The 18,974-nt window shown below is 57.2% G+C and overlaps 2 protein-coding genes across 7 annotated transcripts in view; both read left to right on the top strand.

Annotated features, from left to right (window-relative positions):
• The window catches only part of UROS (uroporphyrinogen III synthase), a 35,148-nt gene extending 32,927 nt beyond the window's left edge, over positions 1-2,221 (top strand). For all 6 annotated transcript variants that reach the window (XM_047824726.1, XM_047824725.1, XM_047824722.1 and 3 more), the window contains one exon: positions 1,825-2,221. In XM_047824726.1, coding sequence (XP_047680682.1) covers positions 1,825-1,959 — 135 coding nt within the window. In that variant the 3' untranslated portion in view covers positions 1,960-2,221. The remainder of the gene's footprint in view (positions 1-1,824) is intronic.
• Positions 2,222-10,527: 8,306 nt separating this feature from the next.
• On the top strand, positions 10,528-18,207 carry MMP21 (matrix metallopeptidase 21). The gene is made up of 7 exons (XM_047825028.1): positions 10,528-10,689; positions 11,175-11,685; positions 12,442-12,581; positions 12,782-12,923; positions 14,106-14,363; positions 16,789-16,961; positions 17,217-18,207. Exons 1-7 carry the CDS (start codon positions 10,528-10,530, stop codon positions 17,514-17,516), a joined length of 1,686 nt encoding a protein of 561 aa, XP_047680984.1. The 3' UTR covers positions 17,517-18,207.
• The last annotated feature ends 767 nt before the right edge of the window (positions 18,208-18,974 follow it).

Raw genomic sequence — 18,974 nt, 5'->3', positions numbered from 1 at the left:
AGCAGAGGGGGGTGAATGGTGGAGGCGTGAGGTTACTCCGGACCTGACCACACGGGACACGGAAGGTCATCTGGTCCTGGACCGCGGCTGACCGTGTGTAACTGAAACCACGGAAAGCAAAACCCCGAGTAAGGGCTTTTCCTGATGGATTAGTCTCAGGATTCGATGAGAAAATTCAAGTCAGTCCTTAGCCAGAGCCTGGCACGCCCGTGAGCATCCTTTCCCATTTTCCCATCTAAGCATCTTGGAATTCATCCTGGAATCTATTCAAAAAGCCATTCCCCTTTTTCGTGTCTTTTAACTCAAAGGATGAAAGTCCCACTTTTTAGAGACTCTTGTCAGGAGTCTACACGTATCACCAGGCCTAGGGGGCCGGTAATGGGAATGCTCTTGAGCCAGCTGCAGAGGGACCGAGGAGAGGGCGGAGGTGACCTGGAGCCCCGGGACAGAGGCCGCCAGCACTGTCCCAACTCACGCGGAGTGAGGGCTCTTCCCTTTTATCACAGGATGTCTCGTAGCACACCTGCGGGGTCGGCACCGTTTCCCAATTTTGCAGCTGGAGTTAGGCTCAGAGTTGTGCGCCTCGCCCTTGGTCTCCCAGGAAGAAGGGAGAGCCGCAGTTTGAACTGAGGAAGCCCGAGTCCACGTCGTTAGCCTCGGTGATACATGAGCCATGGCCCGTTGATGGAACATTTCTAGGCAATATCTCGTAGGATTTTCACACCGTTCCAGGGGTAGAAATCAAGCAGAATCAGGACTTTTGTCCTTATTACAGGCGAGGAAACTGAGGCCCAGAGAAGTTAAATGACTTGCCAAAGTTGTATGGTGAGTTACGGGGAGGCCCAGGACTTGCATTTAGGTCGCTGGGGAAAGAGAACACCGTCTGACTCTTGGGGACAGAAGATTAAAAAGATTAGACCCTCAAGCGCTCAGTGTTAGCGGCTGGCACGGAGTGAGCGGGTACCGCTTTAGAGGCTGGGATAAGCAGGGGTGCCGGGCCGCCCCGGTTCTCATACCCCTGCACCACCACCCCCCCCCCAACCCGCCCCCAGACGCGGTAGCCATGCCTGGGCGGCCTGGCAGCCAGTAGCCGACTTCCTGTCTCTACGGACTTGCCTGTTGTGGGATTTCAGGGCCACCTTCTTTCACTTAGCGTCGCGGCTTCACAGCTCACCCGGCATCCCGACAGGCTCATGCCGTTGGAGTTTCTAGTCGGGAACAACACCAGGGTTCCCAGCAGCCGCTGGTGGTCACTGAGCACTCCTGGTGCCGGGCACCAGTGGTTACACACGCTGCCCCATGGGACCCTCACGGCAGCCGAGGAAGCCTGTTCGCCTTGCTGTTTCACAAACGAAGAGACAGAGGCCCAGAGAGGGAGGGTCACTTGCTACGGCCACGATCCTGCGGAGCTGGGATGGGAACCTGCCCCTCTGGCTCCAGGGCCTGGTCTCTCGACTGCTCCATTTTCCTGGGGGCGTCCCGTCGGGGCCCCCGCGTGCCCCGGGTGCCTTCCAGACTTTGTGCTCCACTGGGCCCCACCCAGGCGTGCAGAGGTGTGGCCAAGGCGGCAGGCACCAGTGCCGGGGTCTGGCACCCCGGCCCCGCACCGGAGCCGCAGGCTGGCGGGGAGGCCGTAAGGAGGTCGTGCAGGCCAGGCATTGCACGGGTGTGGGGCTGGATTCCCATCGGGAAGCGTGAGCACACACGTTAGGAGCTCACGCGTGAGCAGTGGCGTCCGGACAGGCCACAGGCCCTGCCCCACCGCCCTCCCGCTCCCGGCCCGGCCTGCAGGTGCACTGAAGTCCCTTCTCTCTCCCCCTGCAGTTCGCCGCCATCGGCCCCAGCACCGCCCGTGCGCTGGCCGCCCAGGGCCTGCCTGTGAGCTGCACGGCCGAGAGCCCCACGCCACCAGCCCTGGCCAAGGGCCTCAGGTTGGCGCTTCAGGCCCCCGGCTGCTGAGTCACTGGCACTTCCGGCCGTGCGGCTGTCCCGGACCCGGGCATCGCACCACCACTGCTGCGGGGAAGCCAGGCATCGGCGGGCTCCCCGGACTTCTGCCTCGTGCCTCCGCGGACCCGCGGGGACACCGGGAGCGGGGTGGGCCCCAGGGCCGGCGTCGGGCTTGGCCGGCGCCCCCGGCTCCCAGGCCCGGCCGGGGCTCCTCCGGCAGCAGGAAGGAAACCAAATAAAGCACCGGCTCCCCGAGCTGACTGCGTTGTCACTTGCTGCCTGTTGTTTTCACGCAAAGCTGTGTTCGCCAAGGAAACCGATGTGCCCACGTCCTGAGATCCGCCGGCCCTGGTGGGAATGATGAAATCTGCCACGTAGGAAGTAGTTTCATTCATCTTCTAGAAAGGACCCTCAGGCTCCTGCTGTGTGGGCCGTGGACACTTGCAGTCCGCGTATGGGGAGAGGTTCTTTCCCTCGGAAACCAGACGCAGCGTAGGTCAGGCCAGGCATCTGACAGGCGGGGGGCGTTCAGTTTACTTAGAAGGGGTTTGTCCAGGGGCGCCTGCGGGGCTCAGTCGGTGAAGCGTCCGGCCTCGGCTCAGGTCATGATCTCACAGTCGTGGGTTCGAGCCCCGCGTCGGGCTCTGTGCCGACAGCTCGGAGCCTGGAGCCTGCTTGGGATCCTGTGTCTCCCTCTCTCTCTGCCCCTCCCCACCCCCCCCACCTCAAAAATAAATATAAAAAAAAATTTAAGAAGGGTTCATCTGCAGGCACAGTGCCCCGCAGAGAGGCTTCAGAAATCTACCCCCAACTTTATTTCTGCTTTTAAAATCTTGGCCGGGAACCTGGGCGGGGTTGAATGAAACCTCCGTCTGTCTTTCAGTAATGGGAGCCGGTGCAGGAAAGAGGACTGCGTTACCCGCACGCTGTCTCTTTGGAAGGCGTGTGACAGTGAGCGGTTCCCGCGTGCCACGGCCCCACACACGGGGCTCTGCCCCTCGTCCCCGTTCCTCTTAATGCCCTGAGGAGCGGACACCACTATGATTCCCACTTCTCCGAGGAAGGAACGGAGACCCAGGGCATCACAGGACTTGCTCAGGGTCACACGGCTGGCGTGCGACTGGCGGACGAAGGGGACTCGTGTACGTAAGCACGCAGGCCCAGACCAGCAGTGTTCACAAGCCACCTCACGTCAAAGTCACCTTAGCAGAAGAGTATGAACCCGGGAATACCTAGTTCTCTAAGTCTTGGCGTGACCTGAACAAGAATCCTGCAGGTGCTGCGGTGACCCCGTAGTTCTCCTCTGTAGTCATTTCTCTGAAAACAGGCCAGAATCCGTCCCACCGCTTCTCTCTGATGAGGAAGTCAAATCTGGAGTCAGGAGTTCGGAATCCCTGCCATTCTCAAGGAGCCTTTTTCTCTGCTGGGGAAGAGCCCGGCCCCAGGCAGCGCGGTGGTGCCCTCCGGGAGCCCCTGTGGCCAAGGAGCCCCGAGGCCCGCCTACTGAGCCTCCCTGAGGTCTCTGCCCTGGCCGTGCAGGCGCCCGCAGCTGCCAGGAAGCTGTGCCAACCACGCCGGGCTTGCGGGGGCAACGTCCTGAGGCCAGCCTCGGACAGAACGCCACCCCCTGGACCAAGCTGGCTAAACCCGCCTTAACTGGAGGGCACGGCTTGTGCCACACCGGGCTGTCGTGCGGGCTGGGCGAGGCGGCCCCCTGACCGTGAGCTTGGAGGTCACAGCCCGCCAGATTGCTGCACGATACACCAGAAAACGACGTCACCGCCTCTGACCCACCTGCTGCCCTGCCCCCTTGTCCCGTGTGCACACGGCCCCTGAGCCCGTCCCCCCCACACTCCTGCAAAGTTGCCCCCACTCAGGTAGGGTGTCCGGGTGAGGACAGGAACCAGCCCTGCCATGATGGACCGTGCCTGGCCTTCTTTGTGGGGACAGGGAGCAAGTTAACAGTCCCAAGGGTCCAGGAAGCTCGGGGTGGGGGCAGCACGGCACCCGCCGGGGGGCGGAGTGACCCTCTCGGAGCCCCATCTCCCCGTCACCCGTGAACTGCCTGCCACCTCCTGAGACTCACTCGTGCCTTCTGGGCTGCAATTCCCCAGCTGTCGGGAGGGGGTGAGCTCCCGCCTCCCCGGCCATGTCCCCCGCAGCTCGGAAAACTGCTTCTGGAACCCCGCGGAGCTCCCTCGAGAGCTGACGGTGGTGGTGGATAAGCAGCGTGTCACATATCCTCATAAATAAGATAATACCGCTCAGCACTTAACTGCTACGTCTGAGTTTAGAGGCGTCTCTGGTAGGAAGCGGTGCCGGGATGGCAGACGTGATCGTCTGGTCCCGAGTCCCAGGCGCCTGGGGATCAGAGACGGCACGGCTGCCTGCAGACCCCTCGAAAGAACAGAGTCAGAGGCACCCGAGCTCAACACAGACAGCCTGTATTTCACACAACGGGGCTGGGGCCGGGAGACGCGGGCCAGGCCACCTCTCCGGACCCCTGCCATAGGACCGCTCTCTGAGGCTCTGTCGCTGGGAACCGGACAGTAGGGAGCCAGGTGACAGCCGGGTCCCCGGATGGCCTTCTCCAAGTCACCTGCCTTTTGTGCCGATGCCACTGTCCTATTTCCCTTCGGAGATTTTATGATAAACGTGAGATTAGATGTCTTTTTTTTTTAAAGCCCGTTTCTTACAACTGGAGGCCGTCAGCAGGGCACATCACACCATCCAGTACACATACCTCTCTGCCCTTCCGCCTCTCCCACTCACTCCAGCGATCTGGACACTTTGCAGCAAAGACAGAGGAAACAGCACATCAGCACCCAGGCGGCCATCAGTAAGCAGACGCCGATGGCGATCATCATCTCCAAATCAATAGCCATCATGATCTCGGAGCATCTCACACCCACCTGGGCAGAGAAGCGCAGGCAAGCAGTGAACGTGGCCTCCCTCCCACGCGGCCACCTCAGCACGCCCCCTTCGGCCGGGGAACCACGAGCCCCAAGCCGCAGAGCCCTCCATGCGTTTAAAACGTGCGTGAACTTGGTGGGGCGGTGGGCAGGGGGGCAGCCATGGGGGTAGAAGGTTTATTCGTGATGGAAATCGACTGAAATGCCCAGTGCAGAGAGCAGGAAGAACTTTCCTTTTCCCAGGCTGCTAAGTCACAAGAGGCCCATCCTCGCACAACTGGTTTCCCAAACACCCAGGCCCACGACAGGTGTATGCACTTTCAGAGCCAGAACTGACCCCTCACCGTACATCAGGCTTAAAAATCTCCCAGGGAGCGCCTGGGCGGCTCAGCCAGTTAAGTGTCCGACCTCAGCTCAGGTCGTGATCTCCCCGGTTCATGAGTTCGAGCCCCGAGGCAGGCTCTGTGCTCTCAGAGCCGGCGCCTGCTTCTGATTCTGTGTCTCCCTCTCTCTCTCTGCTCCTCCCCCACTTGCACTGTCTTTCTCAAAAATAAACATTGAAAAAAAATTTTTTTTAATCTCCCATGGGAATAATGAAGGGAAGGTCTTTTTTCAAAATGCCACACGGTGAGGTGCTGAGAATATGCAAACCCATTTCGTAAATGACATATACTTGAGGGGGAAAAACGTTTCCGGTCCTCCCACTGACAACCGGAGCACGACATCTCAACATTTCAGAAGATTCTGGAAGCCTCCAGCCAAACCCTTCCCCCAGCTCAGAGACAAGGAGTGCCCTGCACCGACCGGGAGCCCGCCGCCCCTGTCTGTACCATAGATCGCACGCTCTTCTCTGCCATTTTCCCTGCTAAAGCTAACTGATTTCCTCAAAATCCACTTTACCCAGAGTAAGCGATTTAGCTCATCAAACACTGGGAGCCTCGCGAAGCCAGTCAGTCTACTCAAAGGCTTTGAAGATCAGAGAGACCAACACTCCCAGAGAAAAAGCAACAATCCCTGAGTCCCGAGGCCCTGAGCTGTATGAGGCCAACCGCATACCACAGCAGAAAAGAACAATGTTCCGTAACAAGACCCTTGCGTCAGAAAGCCCTAACGATCCCACTGTCATCTTCACGGACAGCTGTCGTGCACGTTTTAAGACCTGACATTCCGATGCCCCGTCTCCGGCCACAGCTTGCTGGGTGAACGGTCACCGACGGGTCTCTCTGACCCCGCAGAACCCAGGCTGTGTGACATCAGCTCTCGGGACACCCGCACTCACTCATCCACAGAGTTCTCCATTCTGTTCCATGTTCAGAATGTCAGCCTCCCGGGAAACGCGTAATATTTAGAAACATTTTGGTCTAAGTCTTGTGCCTTCGCAGGTTTTTGTTTCCCCAAGAGAAAACATTTAGGATTTATCTTCTAATGAAAACACAATTTGAGATTTCAATTAAAAAAAAAAAAAAAAACAGAAAAGAAAAGAACCCCAATCACGTGGGAAGGTGAACAGTGCCCTTACACTTGGTTTTGGCCACACGGGCAACACTGTGTAGCCATTTATTCAGATGTGTGTTCACCGTCCACCATATATGGACACGTGAACTATTTTGATAAATATGAGGGACACGTGTAAATGGACACGTGATTGACGTGTCACAGTTACACGCAGCGAAACCTTGATTTGCGAGCCTCGTTTGTTCCGGAAACCTGCTTGTAATCCAAAGCACTTGTACATCAAAGCGAATTTCCCCAGCAGAAATAAAGGCAACTCGGATGATTCGTTCCACAACCCAAAAATATTCAGGTAAAAAGGACTGCGATACTGTAACACAAAATAATAAAGAAGACACAAAATATAAAGCAAAGTAAATTAACCTGCACTTCCCTTTGAAAACCTTCGTGGCTGGTGTGGGAGGGACAAGAGAGAGCAAGGTTATTGTGTAGGACGACTTTCACTCTAACGGAATCACTGCCGTCTGTTGGCTCAATGGGTTCTTTTTGTTTTCGTGCAACTTTAACAGGGAACCTGTCCAATGACCTAGAGTGAGGCAAAGCGTGCCTAAGCTCACTCTGGTCTGGAAAAGCAAAGGACTGTCCAGAGGTGCTTTGAAGTGACAAAAAGATACACTAACGCCAGTTGTGGGCACCTTCCAACGTTCCGAAAAATCACCGATTTCTGCCAAAAGCTGTAGCCTGAGACCGAGCATCTGAGCGTGGGAGATGATCACCCATAATCCCACAGCGAGCGAGCGAGCGAGAGAGAACCACCACTGGCTCAGTTGCGATCATGGGACTCCTACTGCAAGACCTCGCTCGTTCATCAAGGTAAAATCGATTCGAAACGTCTGCTCGTCTTGCGGACGCAGGTGCCGAACAAGTGCCTTGCGACCCAAGGGTTTACTGTATGTGCTTATATACGTTCTACACACACCCGCACGTAACTGACAAAAACTCTGGCAGGCGGGACACCGCGCAGTGAGAAGCCACCGGAGTGGGGCGCCGGCTCCGGCAGGGGTCCTGATGGCGAGAAACGGAGCGCCTGCCAGGCCAGGTCTAGTTAGGCGAGTTGAAAGGAGCTTCACGGGGCCTGTCGTGGGAATCACGCACGGGAGCAGAGCGGACCTCGTGGGCGCGGCCGTGGGGACCCGCAGCCGCCCGGCTCCGCCCGCCCCCCCACCCCCGCCGCAGTCAACGTGGGAAGGGCAAAGGGCCTGCGTGCCGCCTGGCGCCATTTCGAGCCTGCCTTTCACCCTCCTCGCTTTTTACAGAAGCCTTCGGATGGGCCTTCCGCTCGGAAGGCCACTTAGAAGTTAACAGAGAAGGAGGCCAGCGTTGAAACCGTGGAGGCTGCCCGGGGAAATGTGATAACAGAGGGTTGCTGCTCCGTCTTAAGGCAGGATGATGCTTTGCTTTGCTTCCCAACGCGTCTATCTTGTGCAGACCCACAGTAGGATCTTCACGCACAGAATTATACAGGGTGCCTGGGGCTTGCTTCTGAGTGTGCGAAGTGGGGGTGAGGGTAATGAGGAGAAATTCCACACCCTGAACCACACTTGTCTCCTGACTGCGGACCCGGGCTTCCCTCCCCTCTGCCAGGCTCCTCCCAGAGGGGTGACCATGAGTCCTCTCACCCCAGTGGTGCCGGTTCAGGGAGCTGGGAGATCACGTTGGTAGGAGATGGGGAGAGGGCTTTAGTCGGGGGGGGGGGGGATCTGTGGACACAGCTGAGGGTAAGCCACCCTTAGTGACCAGAAGGGCCCTGCTGGAGAAGGTCATCTAAAAGATGTGACTGCCGACTGACCCGCGAGCAGGACCAGGCACCCGGAGGCCCCTCACCCCCTCCCAGTCCCTGGAACGTGGGTTCTGTTCCTCTTGCCTTTCCCGCTCCTGGCAGCTGCTCCGAGGACACAGCCTTGAAAGGTGACGTGGGGTTGAAAACACCCGCAGGGTTACGCGGCACTCGGCCCAGGTAGAGCCTCTTGATAAGCTTTCAAGATCCAGCGGGCAGGTGCAGGGATCCATTAGTCCTGCCCGCTGCCCAGGACGAACCTGGAATGTACGTTCCCTTCGCTTATTAAAACTGCCACCTCCCGACCCGGAGGGGCCTCTTTCTTCCGTCTCTCCCCGTCACCCTCCCTCGGTGGGTTTCCGATTACACCCGGGAAGCCCTGGGAGGGTTTCTCATCACGTCCCCCCCTCAACCCTGCTCGCTCTTGTGTCCCCACCTGGTGCGTGGCCAGCCCCAGAGGTCTCTGAGCTGACCGGAGCTGACTGAGCACAACACCCTGATGTCACAGGTGCTGGCCTCGCCGCCGCAGCCCCCGTGTGAGGCCAAACACCCGCTCCTGGGACCTCACTAGGAACGGATCCCGCTGGGTCACAGCCTAGTACTGTGCCCTGCCTCGGAAAGCCAATGTCCTAGAGCCCCGTGACAGGTCTTGGGCTACAGGGCCATCAGACACCTCCCCCTCCCCCTTCCCCCTCACTGACCCTCCACCAGCCCTCTGCTACTCCACCGGATCCTGCCTCAGGGCCTTTGCACTTGTTCTTTCCTTTGCCCACACCACACATGAATCCCTAGTCACACGTGACAGTGTCTCTCTTTTCTTTCACTGCTTCCATTTCATCTTTACAAGAGGTCTCTCCTGCCCATCTTAATATGGACTCCCAACCTCCAAAGCATTCGCTTTTCTGATTTACGCCGTTAGCCCCTGTCACTGTTTGAATTTTTCATTCGTTGTTTGGTTTATTGTCTGTCTCCTCCACTTAGAATAGAAGTTCCATGGGGGTGCCTGGGTGGCTCAGTCGGTTAAGTGTCTGACGTCCGACTTCGGCTCAGGTCATGACCTCATGGTTCCTGAGTTTGAGCCCCGCGTCGGGCTCTGTGCCGACAGCTCGGAGCCCGGAGCCTGCTTCGGATTCTGTGTCTCCCTCTCTCTCTGCCCCTCCCCTGCTCGTGCTTTCAAGAATAAATGAGTATTAAAAAATATATATTAAAAAAAAAGTTCCCTGATGGCAAAGAATGGGTCCACCACGTTTATTTCCAGGTTCCCTGTCCCTAAAACGGTCATGAGGATTTGATGAATGAGTAGCTAAGGGCCAGCCCCACACCTGCACACTTGCTGTTTTCAGACCTTTGACACTGACATTCCAAGCTCTCACCTGCAGCCAAGTGCCTGGAGGGCCTTACTCACTTCTCCCAGCCTCTCCAGATGTGACTAGTTACAAGGTCCAGGCAGCTGAGCCTGGCCCCACTTAATATTTTCTTCTCCACCCCCCCCTTCCCCTCCTTCAAAAGACTCCTTTGTGAGGGTGAACCAAGAGGGGCCAGTTCTAGAACCTCCAGGGATCCTAGTTTACCCTCGTATAAAAATCCCTGACCCACAGGCTAGGACACCACACAGCCATTGACTAGGAAGATACACGCCTACGTTCACGAACACCGAAGCTGCCCGTGACATTCGAATCACCGAGTTTTAACTAATGGAGAACACGGTTTACGTAGAACTATACACACATACTTCCCCGTGAACGTACACAATACGTGTACCTGCAAGAATGTTCATCAAACGTCACCCTCTGAATCACTGGATCTCCTCCTTGATTCTCAGTACTTTTTAATTTTACGTTTTCCCATACGGATGAAGCATCCTTTGTATAAAAAGGAACAAGAAGAGATCCGAGAAACAAGCTCTGCAACCCGGGCCCGCCAAGAAAAGAAAGGACCCACGCTGTGAGCAAACTGATGATCAGGTAGTTAGGCCACAGGTGCAGTGAGCGACAGCAGGTGGTTGGTGGCCAGGTTTTGCACTTCTACCGACAGGACCCCCGGACTTCGCGAACATTCCACTGCTCACCGGGGCAGCCAGCCTGCCCGGGAGCGCGTCACCACAGAAACGGAATCCACATGAGGCTGCCAGGGCAGGATGTAATTACCTGAGGACGGGGCAAACATTCTCACCCCAATGAGAAGGGCACTCCTGGGGTCTTCAAAGGGCGGCTGGGCCAGGGCCTCCCGGCGGGCACACTTCAGACCTGGCTGCGAAGGCCTCGGATAACGCACGGCTCCCCAGAGCGCGGGTGCTGCTTATAAAAGCATCCCCGGGGGCCTGGGCCCCAGGAGGGAGACGGGAGGGAAGCCGGAGGGCAGCGCGCAGATCGGGCCATGCTGGCCGCCTCCATCCTCCGTCGGAGCCTGCTGCTCTGCTGGCTCGCTGCCCCCCGGGGCGCCGGGCCAGAGCCACTGTTCCACAGCAGGGACCGCTCGGACCTGGAGCCGCCCCCGCTGCGCCGGGCCCAGCCCATCGCGGACGTCCTCGCCGCGCAGGTAGGAGGAGCCCCGGCACCAGGGGCACGCACGTGCACACGGGGGCACGTGCGCGGGCGGACACGTGCACGGTGAACCCTAGCACACGCAGGCAGGTGCGCACGGGGGCACGCGCACAGGTGAACCCTGGCACACGCAGGCACGTGCACACGCCGGCAGGTGCACACGGGGGCACGTGCGCCGGCGGACCCGTGCACGTGCAAACCTGCGCACACGCAGGCACGTGCACACTAGGACACGTGCAGAGCTGGGCACATGCATGCGCGGGCACGCGCACACGCAGGTCCGTGCACACCCACGCCGCCTCAGGTCGGGGGCGGGGGGCCTCCCGCAAACGACCCGTAACCATGGGCTGGCCGTGCTGCACGACACGTGTGACCACGCCCCGTGGCTGCAGACACGCGTAGCGACACACAGGCCCCCCGCCCGCCCATTCCGTAAACCCCACACACCCGCGCCCCACCGATCGCCGCCTCTCTCCGCAGCGCTTCCTGTCCAAGTACGGCTGGGCCGACGCGCCCCCCGGGCCCGGCTCCCGGACCCCCGGCCCCGCCGCGCCGCCCGCGGGCCCCCGGGCCGCCGCCCTGGCCGAGGCCATGCGCAGGTTCCAGAAGGTCAACGCGCTGCCTGCGAGCGGGCGGCTGGACGCGGCCACGCTGGCGGCCATGAACAGGCCGCGCTGCGGCGTCCCCGACACGCGGCCGCCGGCGTCCCCTCCGCCCCGGGTGCGGCCCAAGCGCTTCGCGCGGCCGCTACGGCCACGGAGCCCGCGGCCCGAGGACGCCGCGCCCCGCGGGGACACCCGGGCCTTCGCCAAGAGGACGCTGACGTGGCGGCTGCTGGGGGAGGGCGCCAGCGGCCAGCTGTCCGTGGACGAGCAGCGGCACATCCTCAGACTGGCCTTCAGGATGTGGAGCGAGGTGACACCGCTGGACTTCCGGGAGGACCTCGCCGCCCCCGGGGCCGCGGTGGACATAAAACTGGGGTTCGGACGAGGTGAGAAGGAAGAAGGCGGCGAGCCAAGCCTGGGCTCCCGGTCACCGGCTCCCACGGCCGCAGGCAGGGCCCGGTTAGCATAGGGAGCCCCGCCCTGGTCACCTGTCCAACGGTCCCAGGACCGCTGCCTCCCGGGGTGTCCCGAGATGGCCCCTGGCGGCGGCGTGGTCATGTCGTAAACCCTGTGTAGGCGCTTCAGTACAGCTCACCGGGAGGGGTGCGGGCATGCCACCCTGCACAGGACGGGGGGCAGGGGGAGTCACATAGGGATATCAGTGAAGGCCCCTCACTGCTGGTCTTGGAGCAGGTCAGCCCAGTGAGCATTGCAGCAGGGAGCGAGCTCAGCAGGGTACGAGCCAGGGCACTGACCCCTCCTAGCCAGGTGGGTTTGGACAAAGTAACTTCTCTGCAGGCGCCCCCGCTGGGATCGAGGAGTGCTAGGGGCTGCCCTGCTGACTCCCTTGACTCCCTGCTGTGAGAAGTCCCCAGCAGTCCTGCAAGGGGACGTGATCATTGGGCTGCACCTTCTTCCTGTCCTGACCCGTCCGCTGTTAGGATCCAACTCAGATCTCGTCTTTTGATAGCACCCCCATGCCCCGCACCCTTCTCTGGGCTCCCACAGAGTCTGCGTGTTTAGTGTTTAGACTTCAAAACGCTGTGGCGCAGGCGAGTTGTGGCTTCCGCTCCTGGACTACAAGCTCCTCGAGGCCGTGACCGTTTTGGGGAACGTGTCTGTGCTCCCTGTCCCCTTGCCAGGCCGGCACCTGGGCTGTCCCCGGGTTTTTGATGGCAGCGGGCAGGAGTTTGCACACGCCTGGCGCCTGGGCGACATCCACTTTGACGATGATGAGCACTTCACACCTCCCAGCAGTGATGCGGGCATCAGCCTTCTCAAAGTAAGTGGTCTCGGGCCGCGGGGAGTGACCGGGCAGAGGGCGGTGCAGGGTGGGCTGGAGTTCAGGGAAGAGCGGACAGCCTTCTGGGAAGGTTCCCCGATTTTCACCATCGTCCCCCTTCCCCTTGGCGAGGCCCGCCGCTGGCAGGCGCTCGGACGCCCACGGTCGGCACTGCACCCGTGGTTTGTGTCCCCTTCTAGGTGGCCGTCCATGAAATTGGCCACGTACTCGGCCTGCCTCACACGTACAGGACAGGATCCGTAATGCGGCCGAATTATACTCCCCAGGAGCCTGCGTTTGAGCTGGACTGGTCGGACAGAAAAGCCATTCAGAAGCTGTACGGTAAGACTGTTCTGGGAGATCCTCCTCAGAGCTCCCAGAGGACACTCAACAGGACCCCGCTCCCTATCGGGAGGCCGGGCCCCCCAAGAGCACCCAGCAGTAGCTGCCTTCTAGCTCGGGGATGCAGGTGGCCACCGGCATGGATATTCCCTCCTGTGGCCTCTGCTTCACGTGCTACATCACATCTCTGGGAGGAAGGAGCAGGGCTTGGCGGTTTTCCAAACAGCACTGGGCCGCCCAAGGGGTGGCCTCCCCCCTCCCCCTGGGAGCTATAGATCCCGGAGGCCCCAGGGAGAAGGTGCCCCAGGGAGAAGGTTCCTGCCGTCCCAAAGCAAAGAGCAGGGAGGATCAACTTTCACCTCTAATTGTTCAGGCTAAGGTGTGAGTGGTTAGTTAACTGAAGTGACTAATGGCTTAGCCTGGAGGCTGAAGGGAAAGCGAGCTGCCCTCCCCTTTTCCACCGAACACAGAGACCACCCCCCTTCTGTTCCACTCGGGCCCTGTGTTCTTGGCCCTGGGCCTCTCGGGAGAGTAAGCGGTGCCAGGACGGCACGTGTTTCCCTCGGAGGCGGTCTTACTCTGGTGTGTGCCCAGAACCAAGCTTCTTGCCTCTAATGAGGTCAGGCCAGCCGTCAGGAGGCATCAGCTGTGGTGAAGGTGATCACATGACCAGCATCCGCATGGAGACACTTAGAGGCCCGGGAGCGCCTCTAAGAGAACCTCTAAGAGAACCTCTGAGAGAACCAAGATGAGCCGGGACAGCCCACGTGAGCCCGCAGTGCTGCAGGCCCCCCTCCCCTCCACCTCCGGGCAGGCCTCCTTCCAGCCTTGTGTGGCGTCTTGCTTTAAGACCGTTGAAGAGACGGGCGCTTGGTTGGCTCAGTCAGTCAAGCGTCCAGCGTCAGCTCAGATCACGATCTCGCGGTTCGTGGGTTCGAGCCCCGTGTCGGGCTCCGTGCTGACAGCTCGGAGCCTGGAGCCTGCTTCCCGTTCTGCGTCTTCCGCTCTCTCTGCTCCTCCCCCTCTCTTGCACGCGCTCTCTCTCTCTCAAAAATAAACACTAAAAAAAAAAAAAGTTTAATCGAAAACCCCAGCTTTGCAATGGTCTCTATATGAATCACACGTGAAAGTAGCAACAGGTGATTTTTGCCCCAGGTGACAGGGGACTTTTTTTTTCCGAAGGTTCATGTGAAGGATCATTTGATACCGCATTTGACTGGATTCGCAAAGAGAGAAACCAATACGGAGCAGTGATGATGAGGTTTAGCACGTATTTCTTCCGCAACGGCTGGTACTGGCTTTACGAAAATCGCAACAGCCGGACACGCTACGGGGACCCCATCCCGATCCTCAGTGGCTGGCGCGGAATCCCAACACAAAACATAGACGCTTTTGTCCACCTCTGGACGTGGAGAAGAGACGAACGCTACTTCTTTAAAGGTAGAGGTTCTCCCGGATGGCTCGATTTCTTGTATCACACAGGCGCACTCGGAACGAGGGCTTTGAGCCCCGTGCCAGGGAATCTTCTAGTGCTCTTGCAGTGACTCACCTGACTGGCTTGTCCCACCGGACTGTAAGTTCTGAGCACAGGGTATGAAGGCGCCGAATGCGTCACATGAACAAATGAATGAGTGAACCGGCTGTGCCAGGCAGAGGTGGTTGCCCGAGACCTGTAAGAAAGGGGCCCCCCGACAGCAGTTTTAGCTAACTCTTCCTCTGGAGAGGAGGAGCCTTAGAAGCCCCCCGCTAGAAGTCTGTGGTGAAGGAGAGCAGATAAGGTGACCACGGCCACCTGGAACCAGAGGCTGGAGCCACCCAGAAGTCAGGGCTTTTGACCCAGACCCGGAGGCCGTGTGGGACCCCGGGAGCCCCGCCGGGACAGCGGGGATGTGACGGGGGAAGTGTGGACGGGGGTGGGGGGTGGGGTGTAAGACACAGGAAGCGGAAGCAAGGCTTTAGAGGGAGGGGAAAAGATGTCTGAGACAGCTGAACCCGCGGGGTTCAGGGGCAGGGCACTCACACGGGACGAGATTAGGTTGGAAAGACAGGGTCAGCCTGAGCCCCGAGAGCCTCGAGCACCGTGGCCCGGAGCTGGCCTTCAGCCAGCAGGCAGTGAGGCGTCGGTGGCAGTTTCTGAGCAGGGAGGATCAGCGTGTTGCTGGGAGGCAGAGACCGAGGCGGGGGTCTGGGGTCGGCGGACGCGCCGAGAAGACAGGCCGGGACCGTCCTGCCGCTCCCCTCACAGGCCGCCTTGCCCGGAGCCTCTGCCCGTGTCACGGAGGCTGGCTGTTTGCAAACCAAATGCCCGGAGTCTAAGCACAAGCAAGATTCTGTTGCTTTTTCTTTCCCTTCCCAGAACTGCCCCAGAGGTAAGCCGTGTGCCCTCGGTCTGCCTGAGCCCTGGCAATAGGACCCTCTGGCCTTAAATGGCTCAGGAGTCAGAGAGGCAAGAGCCAAACCCAAAGGAAGCTGTGTGCAGATTTTGCCGCAAGAAACCAGTGCATGAATCTGGCCTTAATTTTCTTTACATCGCACAAAGGAAGAATGGAGTGCAGTTACAGAAACAAATTGCCCAGGGCGGACTTGTCTAGTTCAGGGCTCTCAGAGTTGGAAGCACATCTCTCAGGGTCCTAAGAAGTCCTGGACGAGAGCTTCCACGGGCAACAAAGACTCTTCGTTACAGAATTAGGTCATCGTGGGGGACTGCTGTAATAACACGTGTATTTTAGTCTCGGAGCTGTAAAAAACCTCTTAAGTTTAACTGGCCGAGAATACTTTAAATTCAGATTTTCCAGTTAGAGTGAACTGTGCCACTGGCTGGACAAACGTCACTGTTTTCTGTCAAAGGCAAACCTTTTGGGGACGGGGGTAGAAGCAGGGGCCGAGGGCGAGAGGGAGCTCGCGTGGGCGGCTGCTACGGAACGGAACTGATTGTGATGTGACGTAGGTTGTGAACACAAAAACCTCTAGCTCAGTGGATTTATTCTATTTTATGCTGACCATATGCCAGGGTTCGGGATGAGCAACTAATAAGGAGAGTCCAGAAGAGTCCTGTGCTGTTTCAGAGCACGAAATAGGCATCTGGATCGTGAACTGAAAACAGAGCAACATTACAAGCTGTGCCTTCACAGGACAGAGGGTAGAGTCGCTGGGGTGGGATAAGGGAGTCTCGGGCCGCACCGGTCCCACCTGGGCCGCGAATCCGGATGAAGTGCTTCAGCGCTTCTCTGGTGTCCTCATTTGTACAACCGAGTTGGTAGTCGAACTGCAGAATTCTACAACCCTGACAAAAAGCTGGGGTGCCTGGCTGGCTTAGTTGGTAGAGCATGTGACTCTTGATCGCGGGGTTGAGTTTAATCCCCCCCTGGGTGTAGAGATTACTTAAACAAAATCTTTAAAAGACCTGATCATAAGCATCATGATTGTTTTCTGTAAAAAGAGGGCTTATATTTATTACGGTGGGAAAACGATTCACGGCAACCCCTGGGATCCTAACACGTAAAAGGAAGATCATGAGACTACATAGGAAGAAGGGAAAAAAACAGAAGATGCTTATGTGAAAAAGACCGTACGATTTGTCATTTTGTTTTTGCTTTTGATGAGCACCAGGGGGCCGGCGTGCCCTGCAAAAGGCAACCAACATCTTAATAGCGGCAATGATTGTCAGAACCGATCTAGAAGTAATTCAAGACCTGGAGAATCATTCACTTGAGTGGAGGCTTCACTCAGATGCTGAGGTCCTGCCTTCTTCTGGGGTCATGGCGAAACATCACGGTTGGCGGAGACCTAGAATGAAAGTGGGCCTCTTTGTCGTCCATAATTAAATGGTAATAAGCCATATAAGCATGCTTTGTTTGGCTCTCAGGAAATCAGTACTGGAGATACGACAGCGACAAGGATCAGGCCTACACAGAAGATGAACAAGGGAGAAGCTACCCCAGATTGATTTCGGAAGGATTTCCTGGCATTCCAAGTCCTCTGGACACTGCCTTTTATGACCGAAGAAAACAGTTAATTTACTTCTTCAAAGAGTCCCTCGTAAGTAGAGGCTTTCCAGCTTGGTGTGGCTTCTATCACCCCCTGAGGTTTGTCAGAGGGCCGAGTTGTTAAAAGCTGTTCTCAATTGCCTCGGCCCTGTATGACCATGGTGGGTCCCATCATGTGGAAAATTAAGAAATTCAAGCCCAGAGAATTTGGTGCAAAGCTACAGATTTACTTAGCTCATTCCTAAAATTAATCTAAAAATCAATGGTTTTCAGAAATGCCGGTCTCACTTTCTTACTTGCTTTGCAGGTGTTTGCATTTGATGTCAACAGAAATCAAGTACTTGATTCTTACCCAATGAAGATTACTGAGGTATTTCCAGGAATAGAGCCACAAAACCATCCTTTCAGAAATATAGATTCAGCCTATTACTCCTACGCACACAACTCCATTTTCTTGCTCAAAGGCAATGCGTACTGGAAAGTGGTTAATGCCAAGGACAAACAGCACCAGCCTTGGCTTCCTTCAAATGGCTTATTTCCAAAGCAGCCCATCTCAGGGAGGTGGTTTGACATTTGTGACGTCCATGCCTCCACCCTGAACATGTAAGGAGAAAAACAGGCAAGTGGAGAAAGGGATTTCTCTTCTGAGAGAAAGTCGGGTCTTTTACAAAGAAAATAAACCAGATCTTTAGTAACCGAAACAAATAGGGCTAAAACCCAGTGGAAAAAGCTATTACCTGAACTTTTCAAATACGTGGTTTAGAAGTCCGTTTTACAGGCCAAAAAAAAAAAAAAAGAAAAAAAAAAAAATTACCAAATGATTTGAGGACATTTTTAGGAAAGGTTAAAAAAAAAAATCCTGACACATCCCTGTCCTTCTGCCACCCGTCACCCCTGTACCGATTTCATGGCTGGATGGGAACGTAGCCGTGGCCAAAGGATCCAATCACGGAAGGAGATACGGCTCCCTGAACACAGAAGCGGTGTTACTGCCCTGAAAACATAGGGATTCATCGGAAAAGCTCCACTACGGCGCTCCACACTTGCTGGCGTGGCAACTTACGTTTCCCTCACGGACAGCATATGGAAGGTTTCCCCACGCATTTCTCTCCATCTTCACAACTCCGTCGGAGTGCCAAGGCCCACACTACTTTGCACATTTCTAGTCCTAGAAACTGAAGTTCACCGTTGTGTCCTTCCCAGCAGGGTCAACGCGGTGGCTGCTGGCGACCCCTGCCTCTGACTCCAGCCCCAGGGCCCTGGCACCTTCTCTCCATCCCTGCCCTGAAATTAACTGAAAAACAAGTCGTCTCAATGACCAGGCCACGAATAGCACAATTCTGCCCACCTACCAGCCAAAGCTCAAGCACTTTAAGAAGCACTCATTTACAATCAGCAAATTACAACATTTAGACAGACTTTTTTTCTCCCCCTGTAGGGAACGTTCATATTATTGTTTCGACAAGTGAAGACGGCTAGAATTGCCATCTTCTTGCTTAGAAACGAGTATTCCTCGACCAAAAGGCTGTTCAGCCAAGGAGAGGCCGGAAGACAAGACCAGGAACGCGACATCCTGATGCCAGCTTACTTCAAAACTGGATCTTCTCGGGGGAAGTGTGCGGGCTGGACCAGTGAGGACAGCACTCGCCGCAGGGGAAGCGGAGGGACGGCTGTCCCGACGGACGATGTCTGCTTTTGTACATCTGTTTCACGACTTAGTTAAAACTTTAAATGCCTCAGTGGTTTTTGAGAACGGATGCACATCTGTCCCAAGGAAACGCAAACCAGATAACAAAGAAGTAGACAAAGGACAGGGCCAGCGACAGTCCCGTCAAGCTGGGACAGGTGTCAACTCACCGCCAAGGAAAACACCTGAAAATCTCGGCACGCTTTCGAGAAAGCACTTTGTAAAGGGCCAGCTTTATTCCAGACAACTTTCCGGTACGGTTCAGATTCCTCCAGAGGGCACGGCCACTGAGCGGAGGGGCTACTGGCCCAGGCGCAGGGGCTGCGGGAGGCGCTGAAGGTCGGGGGTGAGCCCGCACTCAGGGCCAGGCCGACGGAC

The sequence above is a fragment of the Prionailurus viverrinus genome, chromosome D2 (assembly GCF_022837055.1).
Source record: "Prionailurus viverrinus isolate Anna chromosome D2, UM_Priviv_1.0, whole genome shotgun sequence".
NCBI lineage: Eukaryota > Metazoa > Chordata > Mammalia > Carnivora > Felidae > Prionailurus > Prionailurus viverrinus.
Note: the sequence above shows the minus strand (reverse complement) of the source record. Positions and strands in the feature narration are given on the sequence as shown.

Coding starts and splice junctions, on each gene's coding strand:
- MMP21 (XM_047825028.1), top strand. CDS start 10,528: ATGCTGGCCGCCTCCATCCTCCGTCGGAGCCTGCTGCTCTGCTGGCTC. Junction 10,690..11,174: donor CGGACGTCCTCGCCGCGCAG/GTAGGAGGAGCC, acceptor CTCTCTCCGCAG/CGCTTCCTGTCCAAGTACGG. Junction 11,686..12,441: donor AAAACTGGGGTTCGGACGAG/GTGAGAAGGAAG, acceptor TCCCCTTGCCAG/GCCGGCACCTGGGCTGTCCC.